The 19,978-nt window shown below is 36.5% G+C and overlaps 3 protein-coding genes across 6 annotated transcripts; 2 read left to right on the top strand and 1 right to left on the bottom strand.

Moving 5' to 3' along the window:
- The first annotated feature begins 3,913 nt into the window (after positions 1-3,913).
- Positions 3,914-8,211, top strand: tm4sf21a (transmembrane 4 L six family member 21a). The gene is made up of 5 exons (XM_081365534.1): positions 3,914-4,252; positions 4,692-4,757; positions 5,840-5,976; positions 6,057-6,243; positions 7,848-8,211. Exons 1-5 carry the CDS (start codon positions 4,076-4,078, stop codon positions 7,854-7,856), a joined length of 576 nt encoding a protein of 191 aa, XP_081221660.1. The 5' UTR covers positions 3,914-4,075; the 3' UTR covers positions 7,857-8,211.
- Positions 8,099-16,439, bottom strand: slc25a15b (solute carrier family 25 member 15b). Of its 4 annotated transcripts, none has more exons than XM_081365525.1 (7): positions 16,038-16,439; positions 15,331-15,415; positions 13,765-14,023; positions 12,409-12,546; positions 12,108-12,283; positions 9,679-9,837; positions 8,099-9,551 (listed from the first exon to the last, which is right to left on the bottom strand). In XM_081365525.1, exons 2-7 carry the CDS (start codon positions 15,383-15,385, stop codon positions 9,430-9,432), a joined length of 909 nt encoding a protein of 302 aa, XP_081221651.1. In that variant the 5' UTR covers positions 15,386-15,415; positions 16,038-16,439; the 3' UTR covers positions 8,099-9,429. The 4 variants fall into 4 exon arrangements, with proteins under 4 accessions (XP_081221651.1, XP_081221652.1, XP_081221653.1 ...); XM_081365526.1 differs by having other exon boundaries at positions 8,109-9,551; positions 16,337-16,420; XM_081365527.1 differs by having other exon boundaries at positions 8,109-9,551; positions 13,765-13,911; positions 16,038-16,224.
- A 755-nt stretch (positions 16,440-17,194) lies between these two features.
- mrps31 (mitochondrial ribosomal protein S31) lies at positions 17,195-19,978 on the top strand. Its single transcript, XM_081365507.1, has 7 exons — positions 17,195-17,374; positions 17,664-18,092; positions 18,279-18,431; positions 18,955-19,101; positions 19,191-19,264; positions 19,376-19,513; positions 19,604-19,978. The coding sequence occupies exons 1-7, from the start codon at positions 17,244-17,246 to the stop codon at positions 19,828-19,830; spliced, it is 1,299 nt and encodes a 432-aa protein (XP_081221633.1). The 5' UTR covers positions 17,195-17,243; the 3' UTR covers positions 19,831-19,978.

Genomic DNA, 19,978 nt, shown 5'->3' with positions numbered 1-19,978 from the left:
GTGCATTTGCTTAAATCTTATTATGTGCGGGAGGAACGGTTAGCCTATATCTCCTCATAAAACAGAATTGCTTTATCCGTGGATCAGAGCTCATCACGGGACGAGTTGCCTTTGACAGATTAGCTAGGAGGGGAGGCCTTGGAACCTGAGAACTGCATTACGTGTCCTCGGTGAAGTAATTCAGAAACTTTGAGAAATTTGCCAACATTCCTTGAACCCATGGTTCGAATTACGTGGGAGCCAGTGGGAGCTGAGCTCCCATAGAGAGAGGATGAGCTCCCACGAAAGCAGTAAAATCATACACCTGTGGGGGTCTCTAAAAATCATCAGCACCATTATTTTAAATTACAAATAAAGCACTTTTTCCTTCAGACTACTGTAGCATGACTTAAAAGATAGGACAAGATGCCAAACACATGGATCTCGCGGGATCTCGGATCGTCATCACACTGCGGTACATCCTTATGCTTAAATCAAGTGATAAAAGTGCCGCTGCGATCATTGGCGCGGATACTGTGTTTGTCTGTGGCTCGCGCACAGTCTTCACTCGGGCGCGCTTCAATCCGTTGTGGAGACTCTCTATTCGTTCCAGTAAAATTGCAAAACAAAATGCACACAAACGTGTCTCTGCCTGATATAGAACCACTTATAAACATAATCGGATTTGATGAAAAAAAAAAAAAAAAAACTGATATGAGTGCGGACTCGAACCCAGAACCTCTGACGCGTTTGGCAAAAGTTACACCACTGGACCACTTAATTACACGGTGAATTCTGTCGGATCTGTTTCACTCACGTGAAAATTCTCAACAAATTAAACCAAATGTACTATTTAAATTGAATTGTGTTACCAACGCTTTTTTATTAAATTTGTATTATATTTACACATTTTTATATTTTTATATTACATTATTAAGCTACCGCGCCTGCTCATAGGCTACTTTTCTTTTTTCTTTTTTTTTAAGAGACCCCCACAAAGATGAAATCATAATTCGAACCCTGCTTGAACGTCTTCCTACAGAAAAGCGTTGTGAATTGGCTGAGTTAATTCGGGAATGTTCGTCCTTTTTTCTGATGTTAGGCTACTTCTCAGACGCACAACATGACAAATTTGTGGGTGATTCCCCTCCGACGTCAGCGCTTTTGAGTAGCCTACCGTGGAAAAAGAAAACAGCTGGAGTCAGAGTGACATCCATATGCTTGGACACAGTGTACTACAGTTTCTTGTCTTCGGGTCGATACCTGTGGCTTTAGATGATCGAATCTCGGCTCATTTTGAGGAAGAATGTAAAATAAAGCTCAGATATTTTGCAATGTAAAGGTATTCGTCTCTCCTTATTTGATCCTTCTGGATTGCAACAAATGGGAGGGAGGTAGTAGGCTTAAAACAAACACCATCTAAATGTGTATATTTGAAGTTTTCTTTCCATTAGAGCTTAAGACATGGAAATTAAATTAGAGCAAAATCTCAAAAATAAATAAATAAAGTATCCTGCCTTAAACAGTAACTTCCTAATATTAATAGTAGGCTCCTCATCTAATAACTAGGCCTATCCAATCACTTAGTTTGTTCTATGCTGATAGATCTTGAAACAGGCAGCCCTCCCTCAAATGTGAAACCAAGTTCTTGTCACCATCAGTTATTGTGCGTGTGTGTGTGCATGCAAGGTGTAATTATAATAGCAATAATAATGTATTTAATCAATACATTAATGTATTCACTATTCAGTCAAGTCAGTATTCTGTTGCTTGGCTGCACAATGCCAAAAAAGAAAGAATGCATAAAAGGATGGAAAAGGAGCACCAGAGAACAGCTAAGAGTGCATGCACATTGCGGCATAGCTTCCTTTGCTGTTGCCTGCTCTTGTGATAAACCTAGTGATTATAGATCATTGTCTCTGTGTGAACTGATTATTTTGTAGATATCTGTTGAGTATAAAACAATTTTTGTGAGAGTGAGGGAATTAAAATAAATTGGTAAGTAAGTTAGAGTTGTATTATTTAACTTTTTTCTTTTCTTTTTTCTAATTAATAAATAATTATGAGAAGTGCCCTTTTTTCCCACTTAAGCCCCTGCCCCCCAAAATGTCTGTGCGCGTCCCTGATAAAAAGATATGCAAGTTATTCTCAAAATATTTTTAAATGAACAAATTAAGTATAAATGTTTTCACACATGATCACTGGGTGTAGGTAAATGGCAATGTTTTCCAAATGAAACACAAGAGCTGTTTTTTTAATGTTGTGTCTACTGTAAAGAACTGTGTTTAGAGTTTTGCAAAAAGTTAGTTTCACAATTGCAAACTGAGTGTAAAGCAGATAATGTGCTTGCAGTTTTGCAGACTTGGTCAGAAGAATAGGTATGAATGATTTCACTGAGTGGGCCCCAAGTACTTTATAAAAAACTGAGTACCGGAGAGCAAAACAAAGGAATATTTTTTTATTTTCTGAATTGAATACAATCATTATGCTGTCATGCTAATCTGATTGAGCAAATTTGTGGGAATTGTGTATGTGGAAGCATTTCATTTGACTATCACGTTAAAAATTAAAGATCATGAAAGAATACTGAGATAAGATGCCAAGATAAGAGGGCTTTTTAATCTTTATATATTGGTTCATATTCTTTTAACCCTGAATAGTGTTATTCTTTGTCTGATCTTAGGTAAACTATGTAAAACACTCCAAAATAAGGGTGTGCTATGGGGTATAAACACCTAACCACTAGCGCTCATTGGATACATGAGAGGTATATCAGATGAAACAACCTTTTATTTTTTTATTTAGCCTACATTGGAAGTTATAATGATGTTTTGTGAAGTTGGCTGCATGGTTATAGCCACTCCCAATGATGATCCATTGATTACTAATAGTTTAAAGAATGCTTGTGAAGAAGGCTATATCAATCCGAAATGCGAAGTCGCAATCTTTTTGACCGTGGTTTGCCTAAAAGGGTGTGTGTCAGTTGGTATGTTTTAGTATGCTGGGGTTAGAGGTTATGAAAAGCCTTCAAAGGAGAGGTGTGTTCTTTCCAGAAACCATGACTGAACCTCTCCTCAAACATAAACTCTGCCGAACATCAAAAACTAACTCACACTGTGTGACAAACAAAATCTGTTTTTTATCACGCATTGCAGATTTGTTCTAATCCTTTAGTGGAAATATTAGCACAAAATGTTCAAAAGTGTAGGAACTGAAATAAAACAGAGTTAAAACAGCAGAATCAGTATATGTCATAAATAAATATAGGCTGGGCACTATAGGCAACTGTCGTTTAATAATTCGTCTTTTATACTTGCAAAGAATATGACATGGATAGATTTTTAGATAACGCTATTTGTTTTACATTGTCACTACCATGGTGTTTTTGTCTCACTACGGAGACGGTCCAAAGTCCGATGCATTTGGTTTACAGCACCCTGTTCAAACATAATTTAGTCAATACAACACACACATCCCACACACACATTTCCCCACAGTTCATCATTTCTTCATCATGTCAGATCTCAGGATGCAACCGAATGATTATGTACTGTTTGTTATGACAACCAGAGTGACATTTCTAAATCTCCACAAAAATGTAATCAAATGCATATAAACATAGATTTGTATAAATGGGAAATAGACTGTCGTTTTTAATGTTTGATGGTGGTTGTTTTAAAAGCTATAAAGTCCTGCTTTGTTTGTTAAAAAAAAAGTCTGTGTGATTCCAGAGATATCTTGGTAATAGGATTTGCTTCAGTTAAAATGTTAACTATCACAAGTCTCTCATAAACAAGAGAACATAAAACAATATATTTTTATATTGTAATATTTAGTTATAGATTCTCCAGAAAGGGTGTGGTTAGAGGAACTCGATTCCATGGGCTGGTCTTATCTTAACTCAATAATACATGGCCAGCAGTATTTATAAAAACACTGCACTCTGGTAGATACACAACTTCAGGGTGTGTACGAGACTCAGGGGCAACGACCAAACTTTTCGTCAAGTGCTTTTATCTAGGAGTTTTTTATATCAAATACTCTACAGATTCCAGCCGTTATTCTCTGACTTCAGGATTAACACCCACCTCGCAGCATGTGTACAGGAAAATGTGCGTTTTGCGTCGGGACAAGTCTGTACCCGTTGGCGGTCATCTCCATAATCTGTAATATTATTCTGTTTTTTCCTGGCTGGGATGTAAAGTATGCGCAGAACAAACAAATTACAGAGGAGGTCAAATACATGGGAGGACTGGTTGGAGGGGGGATAATGGTGAGTCTGGTGGTTATGTTTAATTGTAAACTATATATCAATTCTATTTCTATTTAAACATCATAGCGTGCATAGGATCATATATATATTGTGTATATGCTTCTCAGTTTAGTTTGTAGTTTGTCAGTCACATGATTACAACAAATAAGCTGCCTTTGTGAGAATATGCAGAGTCTTAATTTGATTTGGGAAAGGAATGTAAGAAAAAAAAAGGAATGCAAGGAAAAGATGTTGCCTTGTTTTAAAAGAAACAATGAGATAATATAAAAAAATATTTATCTTTATGATCTTTATGAGTCAAAGAGTGTGATTCTCTCTATTGTTAACAGGGTGACCTTGAAACATAAATGTACAAAATGCATTTATTGTGAGTTAGAGTCAATGCAAAATGTATCAAATGACCAAAATGATTAAACACACTGCCCTTTCTGTCCTCCAGGTGTTGATTCCAGCCTTTCACATTCACCTGACTGGAAAGCAGGGTTGCTGTGCTAATCGCTGTGGGGTGAGTGAGCAATCCTGCCACTAACAAAATCTTTATTTTTAGACTTCAGTTTATAAATATCTACAATCCTTTAGAAATTAAGTTATGAAGAGGATTGTCCACTAGACCTTTTCAAGCTCAGGAGAAGGGATGCATTTTGTCACTTTTAAAATAGCAAGGGTGCCAAATCCCGTTCCTGGAGATCTACCTTCCAGCAAAGTTCCAACCCTGATCAAACACAACTGAACCAGCTAATTAAGATCTTCAAGATCTTCAGGTTAAGAATTAGCACACAAAAAGAACAGGAAATACCCAAGACACCTTTAGAATTAAAGTAACATTACAAAGAACAAGAAAACCACATCCAAAAACACACAACCCAACAAAAATGTTGCTTGGGCAAAGACCTAAATCTACAAGCCAAATGACTTTAAAATCTATTTATGATAAATAAGTGTATTTAGAATGTAACTAAGTTCATGTGATGTACATCATTTGTCATGTGCTGGACAGAATGAAGCACAGACCTGTTAGAAAACACACAGGCGATCCTCTGTTGTGAAAAAAAAAATCTATAAAAATGTGACTCATGAGCCTTAAAAACATGCCTTCGTTGTGTCTTTTTGCAAATATTTGCATTCTGTGACTTGTAAGAACCTGAACAGTTTTACAAGAGTCACTGGCTAACAACCTCGTTGAATGGTGACAAATGTGTAGGAGTTTCCAGGCATGTTGTTCTGTGATTGGGAAATCCTTAAAAATGAAATTTGGGGAAAATCATTTATAATAACTGCATGCAGTGTACACTGCCCTCTACTTTTAAATTATTAAAAACTGAAGTAGGCATTGCAGATACTAACTGTATTTAATTACAAAATGTAATAAAATAAGTGTACTTACACTACCCAGACAAAAGCTTGAAATAATTCAATATAATATTAAGAATAATATTTTTCATATTTTTTAAATAAATCTTGTATTTTTTTAATCAAATAAATGCGGCCTTGGGTGAGCATAAGGGACTTCTTTCAAAAACATAAAAAAATGATTCCAAACTTTTGACCAATAATTAAATCATTCTCATGAATCGTTTTCTATTTCAGATGTTCCTGTCCATTTTATTTTCAGCAGTGGGTGTAGCCGGCGCCCTTTATAGTTTCGTAGTGGCTCTGATGGGTCTAATCAATGGACCATACTGTAAATATGCACTTATCTTTTGGGGAACTCCATTTAAAGACGGGTAAGAGATACACCTCAGCACTGTAAAGCATGTGATAACACATTTTTCTGTTTAAATATGTTGTTGTCTATATCTCTTAGAAGCGAGAGTTACCTTAAGGACCCTAGCACGTGGGGAAAATGCACTGAGCCAAACAATGTGGTGGAGTTTAATGTGGGTCTGTTCTCAACACTGCTGGTGACCAGCGCAGTGCAACTCGTCCTCTGTGCCATACAGATGATCAACGGCCTATTCGGCTGCCTCTGTGGAACCTGCAAAGAGAAAGGGGTGAGAGGCGCCATTGGTGAATGAGGAATACACGAAAAGTTGTGGCACAATCTGATTGTAATACCTCAGAGTGAAAAAAAATGCCATTTTAAAATACACTTTTGACGACGGTGAACAGTAAAAAATATCAGAACACTGAATATCGTGACTGACCAAGTAAAATAGTAGCCTACCAACATATCTTGTTTGAAAATGTACTCTATTGCCTTGCTCTACCTCAAATTTCTTATCCTGTCTTCTTAAGTGTTTTATATATGTATCCCCTCTGATCTTTGTTCAATAAAAAAAGGGGGGAAAGTAGCCTACCAATGTGATGTAGCAAGGTTTACAAGGTTTAGGCCTGGTTTCACAGACAGGGCTTAGACTAAGCCAGGATTAGGCCTTAGTTCAATTAGGACAGTTAAGTACCTTTTATAAATGTGCCTTAGAAAAAAACATTACTGATGTGTATCTTGAGACAAAACAATGACACTGACATATTGTAAGATATGTTTGTGCAAGTTGCTTTCAGTTAAAACAGCTCAAACATGCATTTTAGTCTGGGACTAGTTTAAGCCTTGTCTGTGAAACCGGGGGTTATGATCTTTTTAAACATTTAAAACAAGGAAATGTTAAGAAGTAACATGAATAAGAAAATTGAATATTTAAGATTCTCCAGTATTTCCAGGTCAGTAATCCAGTAAATAAATTTGATCATGTGAACTCAGATGTCCTTGTAATCACAAGATGCTCTGTGGAGCTCAAATTGTGGAGTTCATCAAAGATGGACTTGGAGTTCATGCAGCCTAAAGACTACTGTAAAAAAAAAAAAAAAAAAGGCAAACAGGGGACCAACTTTGAGTTTATATTAAATTTAAAAAATATACAATTACATTAATTAAAAAAAAAATATATATATATATATATATATACACACACACACACACACACACAAGAATTTTAACAAGGTTGTCTCTTGCTTCTAAACCTCACCGTATTTAAAATAAATTAAAATTCAGTTAAGCAGCATTAGCCACATTTTATGCTGAATTAGCCATTTGTTATGCTTTTTTTTTCATTTCCCTTTCTTTTAACACCAGAACTCTGCTCTTTAATTCAATTCAATTATACGATTTAATTGTTCACAACTTCACACAACAGGTAACACTAAACAGAGCTATAACCCCTATTAAAGGGATAGTTCTCCCAAAAATGAAAATCATTTACTCACCCTCAAGTTGTTCCAAACCTTTATGAGACTATTTCTTCTGTTGAACACAAAAGAAGATATTTTGAAGAATCTTGGTAACACGACAGTTGACTTTAGCCATTGACTTCCATTTTTTTCCACCCTTGTGTGTAAGTCAATGGCTACCGTCAACTGTCTGGTTACCAAGATTCTTCCAAATATCTTCTTTTGTGTTCAGCAAAAGTAAATGATGACAAAATCTTACAATCGAACTATCCCTTTAATTACAGACCGATTCCATGTCTTCTAAAGGCTTGACTGGCCGTATGTTCATTTCTTTCACCTTAATAATGTATTTAATTAAGCTTAAGAGCATAAAAGCGCTATTGAGATTGTATTTTATGCATTGTCTTACACTTTCTTCCATGTTTTTTAGCCGCTGTAAGCCCTCACTGCTCCGGGTGCCAGGGAGATCATATCAACCATCCACATCCCAGCCTCCCTCCCTGATCAGTTAACAAGCGCCCTCTTGTGGAAGATGCCCTTGAACATTGAAATAGAGCTTAATTTGTACTTTCTGTGTGTTGTGTACACTAATCTTGTTGTCACGTTCACCGTTTGAAGTTTATTGCTGATGTTTAATACTTTTTTTCAAGTAACAGCTTATGTATAATGACTTCCAGATTGAATAATATTTTAAAGGAAAAGTACTTTAATGACATAGCATTTGTTTTGTATCTATCTGTATTTTTATAGTTTAGAAGTTAAATAAACATACTGAAAATAAAAAAAGGTTACACAATGTGCGGACTATTACTTTAATCCACATTTAATATTAATTATCTCCAGAAATCTATGATTTTGCATCGAGTTAATTAAAAAATCACTTAAAACATTTAAAATGAGTCAAATACATATGCATGTAAAAAAATACCTGGTTTTACAATTCAATTTTGTAAAGGGGGTTAGGGTTCTTTAAATATAGAATATGAAAATGTAATACTGCAATACTGTATTGGTTGCATCAGTAGTTTTAAATGATTTGAAAGATGGATGTAGGCCGGGTCTGTCTACTGTGTAAAGGTTTTTTGGCAGAATGACTGAATGTAACAAGCATAGGCTGACAAACATAAAGATCAACATACAGTGGGGTCCAAAGTCTGAGACCACACTCACTGATCATCTGGAATTCACATTTTACAAGATTTCTCTTTTTAAGCATTTAAAACAAAGAACATTTAAAATAAAAAAGAAAAGTAAAATGATAAAGAAATATAAACACGATTAGCCAGTTCTAGATCATTAACCAAATTTGTAACATTGGTTACTACTGTAAATGAAGCTAAAAATGAAAATATATTAAATTTAAAAAATGCAAACTAGAACCCTTTTCACAAGGTTATCTCAGACTTTTGAACCCATCTAAATAATGAAACACTTTAAATTATGAACATTCTCACCTCATCTCAAACACGACAAAACAAAACGCAAACATACAAAGAATGCCAATCTTGACTGAACAAAATAAATACAGACTACAAAGTGTAATCCTAAAATCAAAATATGATAGACAGTTAGCAGTCTTGTCATTCAGGTTTAATCTCAAATGTTCCCTTTGTCTATTAGTGTTTAAAAGTTAATTGCATAGTTACAGTATATTCTACAGGACTTTTAGATTTAAGAAAATGGCAAAATTACAGCGAGGTAGACTGCGAATTGAATGTATGTGGACTACAGGGTTCCAAATGCAAATAATAGGCATGATGGGACTAGCACAATGGAGACCACTTTTTCTGTGGCTCAAGAAGTAAACTAATACTGATTAAAATGATAATAATGGTAAAACTTTACAGTAAAGATCAATTTGTTAACATTGTGCAGTACATTTTTACATAAACCAAAACATTAACATTTCATGTTGTATAAATGTACATGAATGTATTATGAACAAATTAATTAACAATGAATAAAATGCTACAACCCAACAAGAGAAAAGAATGTGTACTGTTAGTGAGGGGTTAGCTGTCAAACTGGGCCATCATGATTTTGCGGCTAGCTTCATAACCTAAAAACAAAGCACCATTGGCCGGAAACGTCCGGATCATTGTGGGAGTCAAACCAGAATATAGAGCCCTTACACCTGAAAATGAGGAGACAAAAGCAAAGTCAATTGGGGGTTTCAGGTAATGCATTTAAAACAGATTGAAACAGTTGTGTAATGTTATACATAATAATAAGTAGCATACTAAAACACATCTTTCTCTTACCTTCCGTTCTGAAGATATGCATGAAAGTCTTAAAGAAGCCAGACTGCCTGCTTGTCATTGACATGACCTGTATCCTGGATTTAACACAGTCCATTGGGTAAACCACAAGCCAGAGACAAGCTCCTCCGATACCTCCACTGAACACAATGGGGGCTACACCTACAAAACACAGACACGCCAACTCATCATACATGGACACGTCACATCTCAGAATATATGCCACGCACTTTACCAGTGGTGGACGACAGTAATGCAGTATTTATATATAATTTTTGAGTACTATCTGAGTGTTTGTATTTTGGGAAACATTTACTTCACTACATTCTGAAGAATATCGCAATTTTTACTCCACTACATTTACTTGTTATTTTGATTTGAAGAAATCCTCACCCGCTCCTTGACATGATAGCAGTGTCCAATTTGTGAACAAGCTGATTCTTTTCAATTAACCTGCTAAATCAATTTGCGAATCGCACTGAACGATTCATTTGTGAACTGGACCGATCCGATTGCATCTGTTCTGGAGTAAACAACTCACTGACTCAAAACATTCGGTCAAAGCGAGTCTCCAGTTAAAGGAACACGCCGACTTCTAAAGACACAGCCATCTTCTAACCGTATACATACTGGGAACTATATTCTCAGAAGGCGAAGCACTGCTACTTGGGCGGAGTGATTTGCTCGCAGCACCTGAGAAGCCCTGTGGTGAGGAGCAGAGAGTTCGCTCAGAGTTGGAGTAAATCACTCCGCAGAAGTAGCAGTGCTTCGCCTTCTGAGAATATAGTTCCCAGTATGTATACGGTTAGAATATGGCTGTGTCTCATGTGACCTTGTTATTTGTACACGCTGTGACTATACAAATCACAACATGTAAATGGGAAAATGTTGGCATTATTTTGTCACTTATTGGGAGCAGAATGCTAGCTGGAGCCGTTTACCTCCAGTATTTGTGCTAAGCTAGGCGAGCGGTGGGTGCGTCAGACAGGGTTACGGCACGCACGGAGATGAGAAGGGTATGTATGGACTTATCTAACTCTGGGGGATACGGGGAATGAGCGTAAGTCCCAAAAAGTCGGCGTGTTCTGACTCAAAATGAGCCAAGATCCTCAGAGCTTGAGTGTACGCGTGACTTATGGCGCGAAAAGTATGTTATTTTAGGATTAATTACTGTAAATGAAAATCATATTTAGGTCACGACTATCAGTGGTTTGTGAACTAAATCTGCTGTAAAAGGGCGAGCTGTTTTCAGCATTAAATACTTGAATGTGGAAATGTCCATATTTGTGTGTATTACTGTCTGAAAGGGGTAGGTTTTAGGTAACATCTTCCTCGCTGCTGTAGCAGTTTCAAATAATGTAAAACTAATATGTTTGCTTAGCGTTCCTCTTAAAATGTTAACACATTTAGCCCTGTGACGTTTGTTTTTATAATGTATGTCTATATTTGACAACACACATTTAGTTTTTTCTCATTTGTATATACTATATATATATTTTGTTATAATCACACTTGAATTATCATTAATTAGCAGTAGTAGTTATCAGTGTATGACAAGTTTTGGTAATGAAATAAAACTTTTAGGTGTCGTCCACCACTGCACATTAAAAACATGAGCAAAGAGATGCAAACACAAGAAACTTGAGTATTACTAGAACAACTAAAACAAACACTGAACTTACACTACAGTTCAAAAGTTCGGGGTCAGTAATATATTTTTTTTTAATTTGCAAAGTCTCTTATGATCACCCAGACTGGACAGTAACAGTATGACAGTTTCATGTTGTGAAATATTATTACAATTTAAAATAACCGTTTTCTATTTGAAGATATTTTAAAATGTAATTTATTCCTGTGATGGCTGAATCAGTCTTCAGTATCACATGATCCTTCAGAAATCATTCTAACATTTGTGCCATAAACTGTTTTTCAGTACAGTTCAAAAGAACAACTTTTATTTTAAAATGGAAATCCTTTTTTGTACCTAAAATCAATTATAGGCTACATTTTTAACTGTTACTTGATCATTTTAATGCATATTTGCTAAAGTATTAAATTCTTTAAAAACAAAACTTACTGACCCCAAACTTTTGAAAGGTAGTGTATATACTGGCTTTTTACCTGAAAGAAGGGACTCTTACAGCCGAGCGTTATGATATTTCACATTAACATTCCTGTCACTATCGACCAGAATAAACTGAATGACCAGCTCTATTTAAAACAAAGAGTTCATTGTTTACTGTCTCATTTTAATGTTTGTCCTTCTCCTCCTAATGACTGACTCTGGTATGCCATTTCATTAAGTACACACCAGAAAATACCAGCCCAATCAATGAATGAGAAACAAAGTATGCCGTTAGTCATCATGTTGTCATAGACAAGGTAACTTTAAAGATAAAATGTAGAAACTGTAACTACAGCGGTTTCCGTACCCATGTCATCCTTGGCGCAGTGCATGTACTCAGCAAAGAGAGAGCGACAGAGCTCGTATGCTCCAAAGAAACAGAAATATCCAGGCACCTCACGGGCAATAGTGGGGGTTAAACCCTGGAAGAACCCTGCAGGACCCTCATTATGCATAATGGACTTTATCACCGACCAAACTGTGCTGAAAACACAGACAGATATAATGAGACAGGAGATAAACAATAACATCATGAGTAATACTAGCTCTTAAAAGTAAATGGAAAAATACGTGCGCAGTATCCGCAGAAAGGAAAGCTCAATCTTTACTTCTGACTTTGCGCGATCTTGCCGGAGGAGGTCATCTCATGCATAGCCTGCAGTCGGCACTTCACCAGCTCAGTGGGACATAAGACCAGAGAGGAGAAAATAGAGGCCACAGAGCCTGCGCACGCTTTCTGCATGTCACTGTACAGAATGGAAATGCATGGAAAATTAAAAATGTATAAAATTGTGACGTTCTTACATTTTTTGTATATACAGTACCGGTCAAAAGTTTGGAAACATTACTATTTTTAATGTTTTTGAAAGAAGTCCTCTATGCTCATCAAGCCTGCATTTATTTGGTCAAAAATACAGTAAAAACAGTAATATTGTGAAATATTGTTACAATTTAAAATAATGGTTTTCTATTTCAATATACTTTAAAATAGAATTTATTCCTGTGATGCAAAGATGAATTTTCATCAGTCATTACTCCACTCTTCAGTGTCACACGATCCTTCAGGAATTATTCTAATATTATGATTTATTATCAATGCTGGATAATAACACAACAGTTCTGCTGCATAACATTTTTTTTGTGATACTTTTTTCAGGATTCATTGATGAATAAAACGTTCAAAAAGAACAAAATAGAAATCTTTTGTAACAATATACACTACCGTCCAAAAGTTTGGGGTCAGTACATTTTATTTTCTTTCTTTTTCTGAAAGAAATTAATACTTTAATTCAGCAAGGATGTGTTAAATTGATAAAAAGTGATAGTAGGATTTATTTTGTTAGAAAAGATTTCTATTTAGAATAAATGCTGTTCTTTTTAACTTTTTATTCATCAATGAATCCTAAAAAAATATTACGCAGCAAAACTGTTTCCAACATTGATAATAACTGATAATCAAATCAGCATATTAGAATGATTTCTGAAGGATCATGTGACACTGAAGACTGGAGTAACTAAAAATTCACCTTTGCCATCACAGGAATATTTCACATTTTATAATATATTCAAATAGAAAAGTTATTTTAAACAGTATAATATCATAATAAAATAATAATCATAATAATATTTCACAATATTACTGTGTTTTTTAATCAAATAAATGCAGCCTTGATGTAAGAACCATCTCTGCATCACTTTTCAATTCAAGCAAAACAATGAAAAAAAAAGGCTATTTTAGAAACGTTTATTTTTATTTATTTCATGCGTTTGATTGTTGGCAACTATACTACATACTATTCCAATAGCTCAAACAGTAGAGCATGGCCAAATTCATGGTTAAATTTCCAGGGAATGCATGAAATGATAAACTTCAATGCAATCTAAGTTGCTTTGGGTACTGTACCGGCAGCTTCCAAAGTGCATAAATGTAAATGTAGTATTTGTGACACACAGATAGAACTTGCCTGAGCACAGCCCCTTTCTCCTGACCAGACATGTAGCGCACCACCTCTTGGCAAAAGCCGTAGCACATGAAGAGCACAGAGTTCTCCGCGATGTTGGCCATGAGGGCTGGCGAGGTACCTTGATACAGCCCTCGAAGGCCCACCTGTCTGTATGTTGACACAAAGCAGTGCACAAAGCCTCTGTACAAAGTGGGGAATGTCTGCATTTTCACTTTAGCCGTGTCCAAAGGCTGACCACTAAATACACAAGCTGTGCCCCCTAAAGTGGAAAAAGAAGCGGGAGAACAAAAAGAAGAGATCTTTTTTCTCTTGTTAATGAAAATTAAAAATAGACTGTAGGAATGACATATTTACCCTTCAGTACCCTTTGTAACAGAAAAAAAGAGCAATACACAAACAAACATATTTATAAAATGATTTTAATTGGTACTATTTGGGCATTATAACTTTGATCCCGTGGTTTAAAATGACAGAATGAAATAAAGTGTTAAAGGGATAAAATTATGTCATTAATTACTCACCCACATTTACATATATGCATTTGGCAGACGCTTTTATCCAAAGCGACTTACATTGCATTTCAAGGTACACATTTACATTCTTATCAGTTCTTGCTTTCCCTGGGAATCGAACCCATGACCTTGAGCGCCAGCGCTCTACTGTTTGAGCTACACGAATGCTACGGGAAGCTCATGTCATTCCAAACCTGTAAGACTTGCGTTCATCTTCGGAACACAAATCAAGATCTTTTTGATGAAATCTGAGAGCTTTCTGATTCTTGAGAGTTTATATGTGAATAAAAGCCTCAGTTCAATCTTTTCATCATATAAAGTGATCGAATCTCTTCAGAAAATTTGGACTAAACCGCTCAATACATATGGATTAGTTTTACGATCTCCTTATGAACTTTTTAAAGCGTCAAAGTGTCAGTTGCGTAGCTGTCTAGGGAGGAACAGAAAGCTCTAAGATTTCATCCAAAATATCTTCATTTGAGTTCCAAAGATGAATGAAAGTCTTAAGGGTTTGGAAAGACATGAGGGTGAGTAATTAATGACAGAATTTTCATTTTTGGGGGAACTAACCCTTTAAAGGAGACATAGTATCTGAGTTACAAAGCAATGATCTGCAAATAATCCACAAACAGTAGCATGTATTACAAACTTCCTCACTCCCTTAAACTTATTAGTAAGATCTAAGCTGAACAGAACAGGGCTGCGTTTCTCAAAAGCATCGCAAGCTAAGTTGATTGTAGAGACCATTGGTGACAATGGTTCTAAGATCTACTTAGGCTTATGATGCTTTTGGGAAACAAAGCCCTGGTCAGTGAGTGTGTGTATGTGTGTGTGTGTGTGGTGCAGGGACAGCTGAAACAATAGGTCTAGGCTGTGAAACCACAGAGGTAAGCAAAAACACACAGCTCAAAGGTCAGATAAGGACTGACAAAAGAGAGGGTTTACATTGTAGATGGTGGTGCAGAAATAAAGTGTGTCCTACTCTATCATCATAGGGTCCAGGACAATGTTCCTGAATGACCCTCCAAAATGAGATGATGCAATGTGAAGTTACCTATAGCTCCGGCAGAGAGGTCTATTATTGCCTGAACCACCGGATGTGGTGCCATGGTGAAATGTGCCAAGTGCTCCAAGAAATCCTGTTTCAAAAGTATGTGCAAAAGATGAGACAGAGAAAAGAAAATATGAGAATACTTAAAACTTTCATTTAAACAATGTAAATGTACTTTGATTTGTATAAAGTAGACTCCAACATAATCCCAAACTGCTTACTGTGTAACATTACCCCTCCTGATTTGTTGCAGCACGTTTAAAGTTTAACTTATAAGTTGTATATAATCAATGTATGAAAGTTATGAACAAAAGATACATAGGCAGACAAAATGGAGCGGAATCTCAAGTCACAAGCCACAATGACAGACCATGTGGCATTGAAAAACTCTCTCTCAAAGCCATGTGTTCTTTTACCACAGCGATGTTCGTTATCTTCCCGCCTCTCCAATGCTATATTTTTTTCTATGTGGCTGTCTTTTATGGGACGCATAATAAAGTAACCTTAAAAACTGCTTCCTTACAGTCTGTATACTGTACATGTAGTGTTCAGTCCTGGTGATGCAAGAACACTGGGTAACTTACAGACAGATGTGTTCTTGCATCACCAGAACTGAACACTATGGATCGCGAGATTGAACATCTTAAAAGTAAAAATGTGACAACGTAAATTTCACAATTAAAAATTCACCAAGCATAGCCCATACCTACCGTATTTCACGAAAGCGCTCAAAACGAAAAAATGTAGCGAGGTTTGATTCATGCTGGCTGTTTACTGAACTGACACACATTTGCGATCATGCGATCAGATGAGTCATGACCTCTCGTCAGGGATCCGTATGTGAAGCGATATCTAATTCGTATTTCGTATTGTTCAATTGAGTCGAATCATTTCAGTGAATCGTTTGAGCAAAACCATAACGATTCGGTCACGACCAGGGGGAAAGCAAGGTTATCTTACTGTCAAACATACCCTGAACTCTAGGTTGATTAACCCAAACCTTGCTTACTCGAGGTATACTGGTTCCAAAAACGCGTCCGGTAGGCCTACGCGTCGTGTAATATTCAGTTCCTGTGAAAAACTGTTACAATGGGTGGAATATACATTATATTTCCCCTGTTGGGGGCGTGGCCTTGAGACAAGGCAGACGAATGGAACTGAAAATATTAGTGTATTTAGTCTATCTAGTCTAGTGTATCTACTCACACCAGCCTAGCTTAGCATAATATATGGTACTATATATATATATATATATATATATATATATATATATATATATATATATATATATATATATATATATATATATATATATATAGGCTATATATTATTAGGGCACAATATATTTTTAGAGGTTTATATTCTAAACCACATCTCTGCCCAATTAGCCTCATCAATAGGGAACTCTGGAACAATTACAATGTCTAACCCTTAAACATACCCGGGTATTCACATAACCTGCTTTCTGGGATTCCTCCCTTGATGTCAAAAACGTGATGGTGTAATGACTTCATGACGTGAAAGAATCACTGAATCATTTTTTAACCATTTCTTGGAAACGAATTGTTCTAAAGAACCGATTCGCACAAATGGCTCAGATTTCCCATCCCATCACTAGAGGAATGAGACCGTGGCAGCGGCAGCGGCAGACCCCTCCCTTGGAACAGTTTTATAAGCTCTTCCCCTTTTCTTGTTGCTATCCGATTCAGTTGTTCTGTAGCAATGTATATGATACAGACTGATTAAAACAAATAAAATCACTGAATGTTTGAACACTGTAAAAAAGTGGCAAATGAGCAATACATTTACTTTACTGGATGCAAAAAGACACCCGGAACTTTTATACGTCTCAGGCACCTTGCCGGACGGTTGATTGTGCTGCACAGGGAAACGTGCATGGACGACATTGAGGTCTTATGAGAGGGGCAATCATGTACAAAAGATTATTAAATATATATCAGGTCCGAAATGGATTAATTCATACTCAGAATACACGACTACCATCCACAAAATGTAAAGAGAAGGAGCGTTTTGCTCCTGTTATCTGGTAAGTTACAGATTTAAGACACTGAGAGGTGACAGGTCTGATTAGATTGACTGGTGTTTGTGTGTCAGTTCAAAATCTCAATCTCAAATTGAAATATCTCAGATATAAATAAAAGAAGACTTGATCAACATGCTCAATTTTCCATTCCCATGTTGATTGTGTTGCTAATTATAGCTTAGTTATTAGGTTGTTTAACCAAAGTGTTTTGTTTGTTTTTCAAATTCTGATAAAAAAAAAAAAAAAGTAATGTGAGCACTCATTTCATCAGATTTTGTCTTTCTTATTTTAGGGCCATGGGTAGAGCAAGGCCATTGGGAACCAGTAGCATCTTTTTCAGTGAAAATAAAGAGAGCTCCACATCACTGTCAGAAGACAATGAAAAGAGACCAGAAGAGAATGAGGCTAATGCTGAGGTTAACAATGATGGACAGAAGAACACAAAAATGAATGAGGGCAATAACACTTCAAATGCAATGTTGACATCACAGTTAGAGACTGAACCTGTGGTTAAACTTGAGGACAGCAAAAAGTTTGACAAGACAAAAACGGGGAAGGAGAGTCTTTTGGAGCTGCTGGGGGCAATGAAGGTGGAGGTCACAACCATACGTAAAATAAGACCCCCGAAGATTCCAAGAATCAGTGAGAGGCCCGACCCAAAGCCCATGGAAAGCGTACAAAGCATGTTCCAGCATGCAACAGCTGAGGCTTCACAACAGCGGTGAGTTATACATGCATACAAGCATAATTCATAAATATGTAATGCTGGCACAAAAATGAATACCTGTGATAAAAGCACTTCCATAAATACAAAGAGCTAAATCATATGATCAAGATTTATAAATTATGGTTATATATATGGTTATATATATGGGGTTTTTTTTTTCTGTTTTTGCTTGTATTTTAGTGAGACTTTGAATCCAACACTGGTTGCTGCAGCCTCTGCCGCTGCATCTACACTGCCGAACAGCCGTCAGGCGGAGTCAGAGCTCCTTCAGCAGCTGAGGAAACATGAAGCCATACCTGACAGCCAGAGGAGAGCCGATGGACAGAACATAGGGTAGGGCTCGTTTCAGATGTTGCTTGTCTTAAAGTCGCATTAAAATGGAAATTCATCCTATCTTTTTTTTTTTTTATAAATGCACCTTATTATGAACGCTTCATTTATGATTCATTACGTTTCTTCTTTTTGAGCTTGTAATTTTTAATCAAAATGTCCATAACTCGATCTTCTGGTGAAATGACAGACCTCTCTCTGGTGACATGTTGCCGTCGGTCTTCTCCAATCGTTTTGTCAGCTTAAACTCCGCCCCTTTCTTAATATCAACTGCAATCTCGCATTTAGATCTGCCTCCATCCAATCGACACCCAATGGATAGAACCTAGAAGTCACCGGCCAAAAATGTCATCACAATAGGAAATTGCTTTAATTGCTTAAAAACACATGATTTTGTGAAAGTAAGATTTCATTTGCTGATATTGTATGGATATTGAAATGTAAATGTATGAAAGAGTCAAATAGGAAATAAAGTGTTGCGTGACTACATTTGTACGAACCATTATTTGTCATTTTTCTCTTTCAGAGACATAATTGCTGATATGAAAGTTGGAAAAAAGCAGAATGGCAGATCAAATGCCAGGCCTAGCAGCCAGATTCGTTTTGACGAGGACGGACAGGGATATACTCAAGACAGAGGTATCACTGGTGAACTTGATGCAGTTCGCACAAGGTAAAAAAAAAAAAAAACGCTTCCCTGAAATTATATTTTTGAATACAATACATTTTCCACTAACCATGTTCATTGTTTTGTTATTAAAGGAAGAGTCCTTTCACTAGTAAGAGGCTGAACATCTTCAATGCAGCTGCGGAGCAAGACTCATTATCAAATCTGGGTAAGGAGAAGTTTTATTGCATTTACACATCTGAACTGGCATATTTGAGTATCTTCGGGTGAAACTAAGTCTATTTATTTACTCTGTCCTGTGCCTTGCTTTGAATGTTAGGCCCCACCCTTTGGGACATTGATCTAGCTAATCAAATTGTCCAAGCTACAAATCAGACGCCTCGGAATGGCTTTGAGGAGATGATCCAGTGGACCAAAGAGGGCAAACTTTGGCAATATCCAATCAACAATGAGGCTGGTGAGTTCCAATGCAGGAATAGGTTGCAATCTTCTTCCTGTTTTTAATCCTGTACATAATCTTATTTTTTGGCACATGCAACTTTTTCAGGACTGGAGGATGAGGCAAGTGTGCCCTTCCACGAGCATGTGTTTTTGGAGAAGCACCTTGATGAATCGTTCCCCCGGCAGGGTCCAGTCAGGCACTTCATGGAGCTTGTAATTACAGGCCTCGCTAAGAATCACCACCTCACGGTTCAACAGAAACAGGAGCATATCGCCTGGTTCAGAGACTACTTCCAGCAGAAAGACAATGTCCTGAAAGAAGCTGAGGCTTAATTTAAATGAGAATTGGAAAAGCAATTGGAATTAATAATTGCATCCATAACCAGATTAAAAGACTGTATCATGGCTGTTGGTTCTTAATGGTTACTGTACTATTATATACAATTTACAGAGATATATTAAAGCTGTTTTTCAATAAGTA

The sequence above is a fragment of the Scardinius erythrophthalmus genome (assembly GCF_964197995.2).
Source record: "Scardinius erythrophthalmus genome assembly, chromosome: 5".
In the NCBI taxonomy this organism is placed as follows: Eukaryota; Metazoa; Chordata; class Actinopteri; order Cypriniformes; family Leuciscidae; genus Scardinius; species Scardinius erythrophthalmus.
Note: the sequence above shows the minus strand (reverse complement) of the source record. Positions and strands in the feature narration are given on the sequence as shown.

Coding starts and splice junctions, on each gene's coding strand:
- tm4sf21a (XM_081365534.1), top strand. CDS start 4,076: ATGTGTACAGGAAAATGTGCGTTTTGCGTCGGGACAAGTCTGTACCCG. Junction 4,758..5,839: donor GCTGTGCTAATCGCTGTGGG/GTGAGTGAGCAA, acceptor TTTCTATTTCAG/ATGTTCCTGTCCATTTTATT. Junction 5,977..6,056: donor GGAACTCCATTTAAAGACGG/GTAAGAGATACA, acceptor TATATCTCTTAG/AAGCGAGAGTTACCTTAAGG.
- slc25a15b (XM_081365525.1), bottom strand. CDS start 15,385: ATGGCACCACATCCGGTGGTTCAGGCAATAATAGACCTCTCTGCCGGA. Junction 12,547..13,764: donor GAGAAAGGGGCTGTGCTCAG/GCAAGTTCTATC, acceptor CATTCTGTACAG/TGACATGCAGAAAGCGTGCG. Junction 9,838..12,107: donor CTGCGCCAAGGATGACATGG/GTACGGAAACCG, acceptor TGTGTTTTGTAG/GTGTAGCCCCCATTGTGTTC.
- mrps31 (XM_081365507.1), top strand. CDS start 17,244: ATGAGAGGGGCAATCATGTACAAAAGATTATTAAATATATATCAGGTC. Junction 18,432..18,954: donor GCCGATGGACAGAACATAGG/GTAGGGCTCGTT, acceptor TTTCTCTTTCAG/AGACATAATTGCTGATATGA. Junction 19,102..19,190: donor CTTGATGCAGTTCGCACAAG/GTAAAAAAAAAA, acceptor TTGTTATTAAAG/GAAGAGTCCTTTCACTAGTA.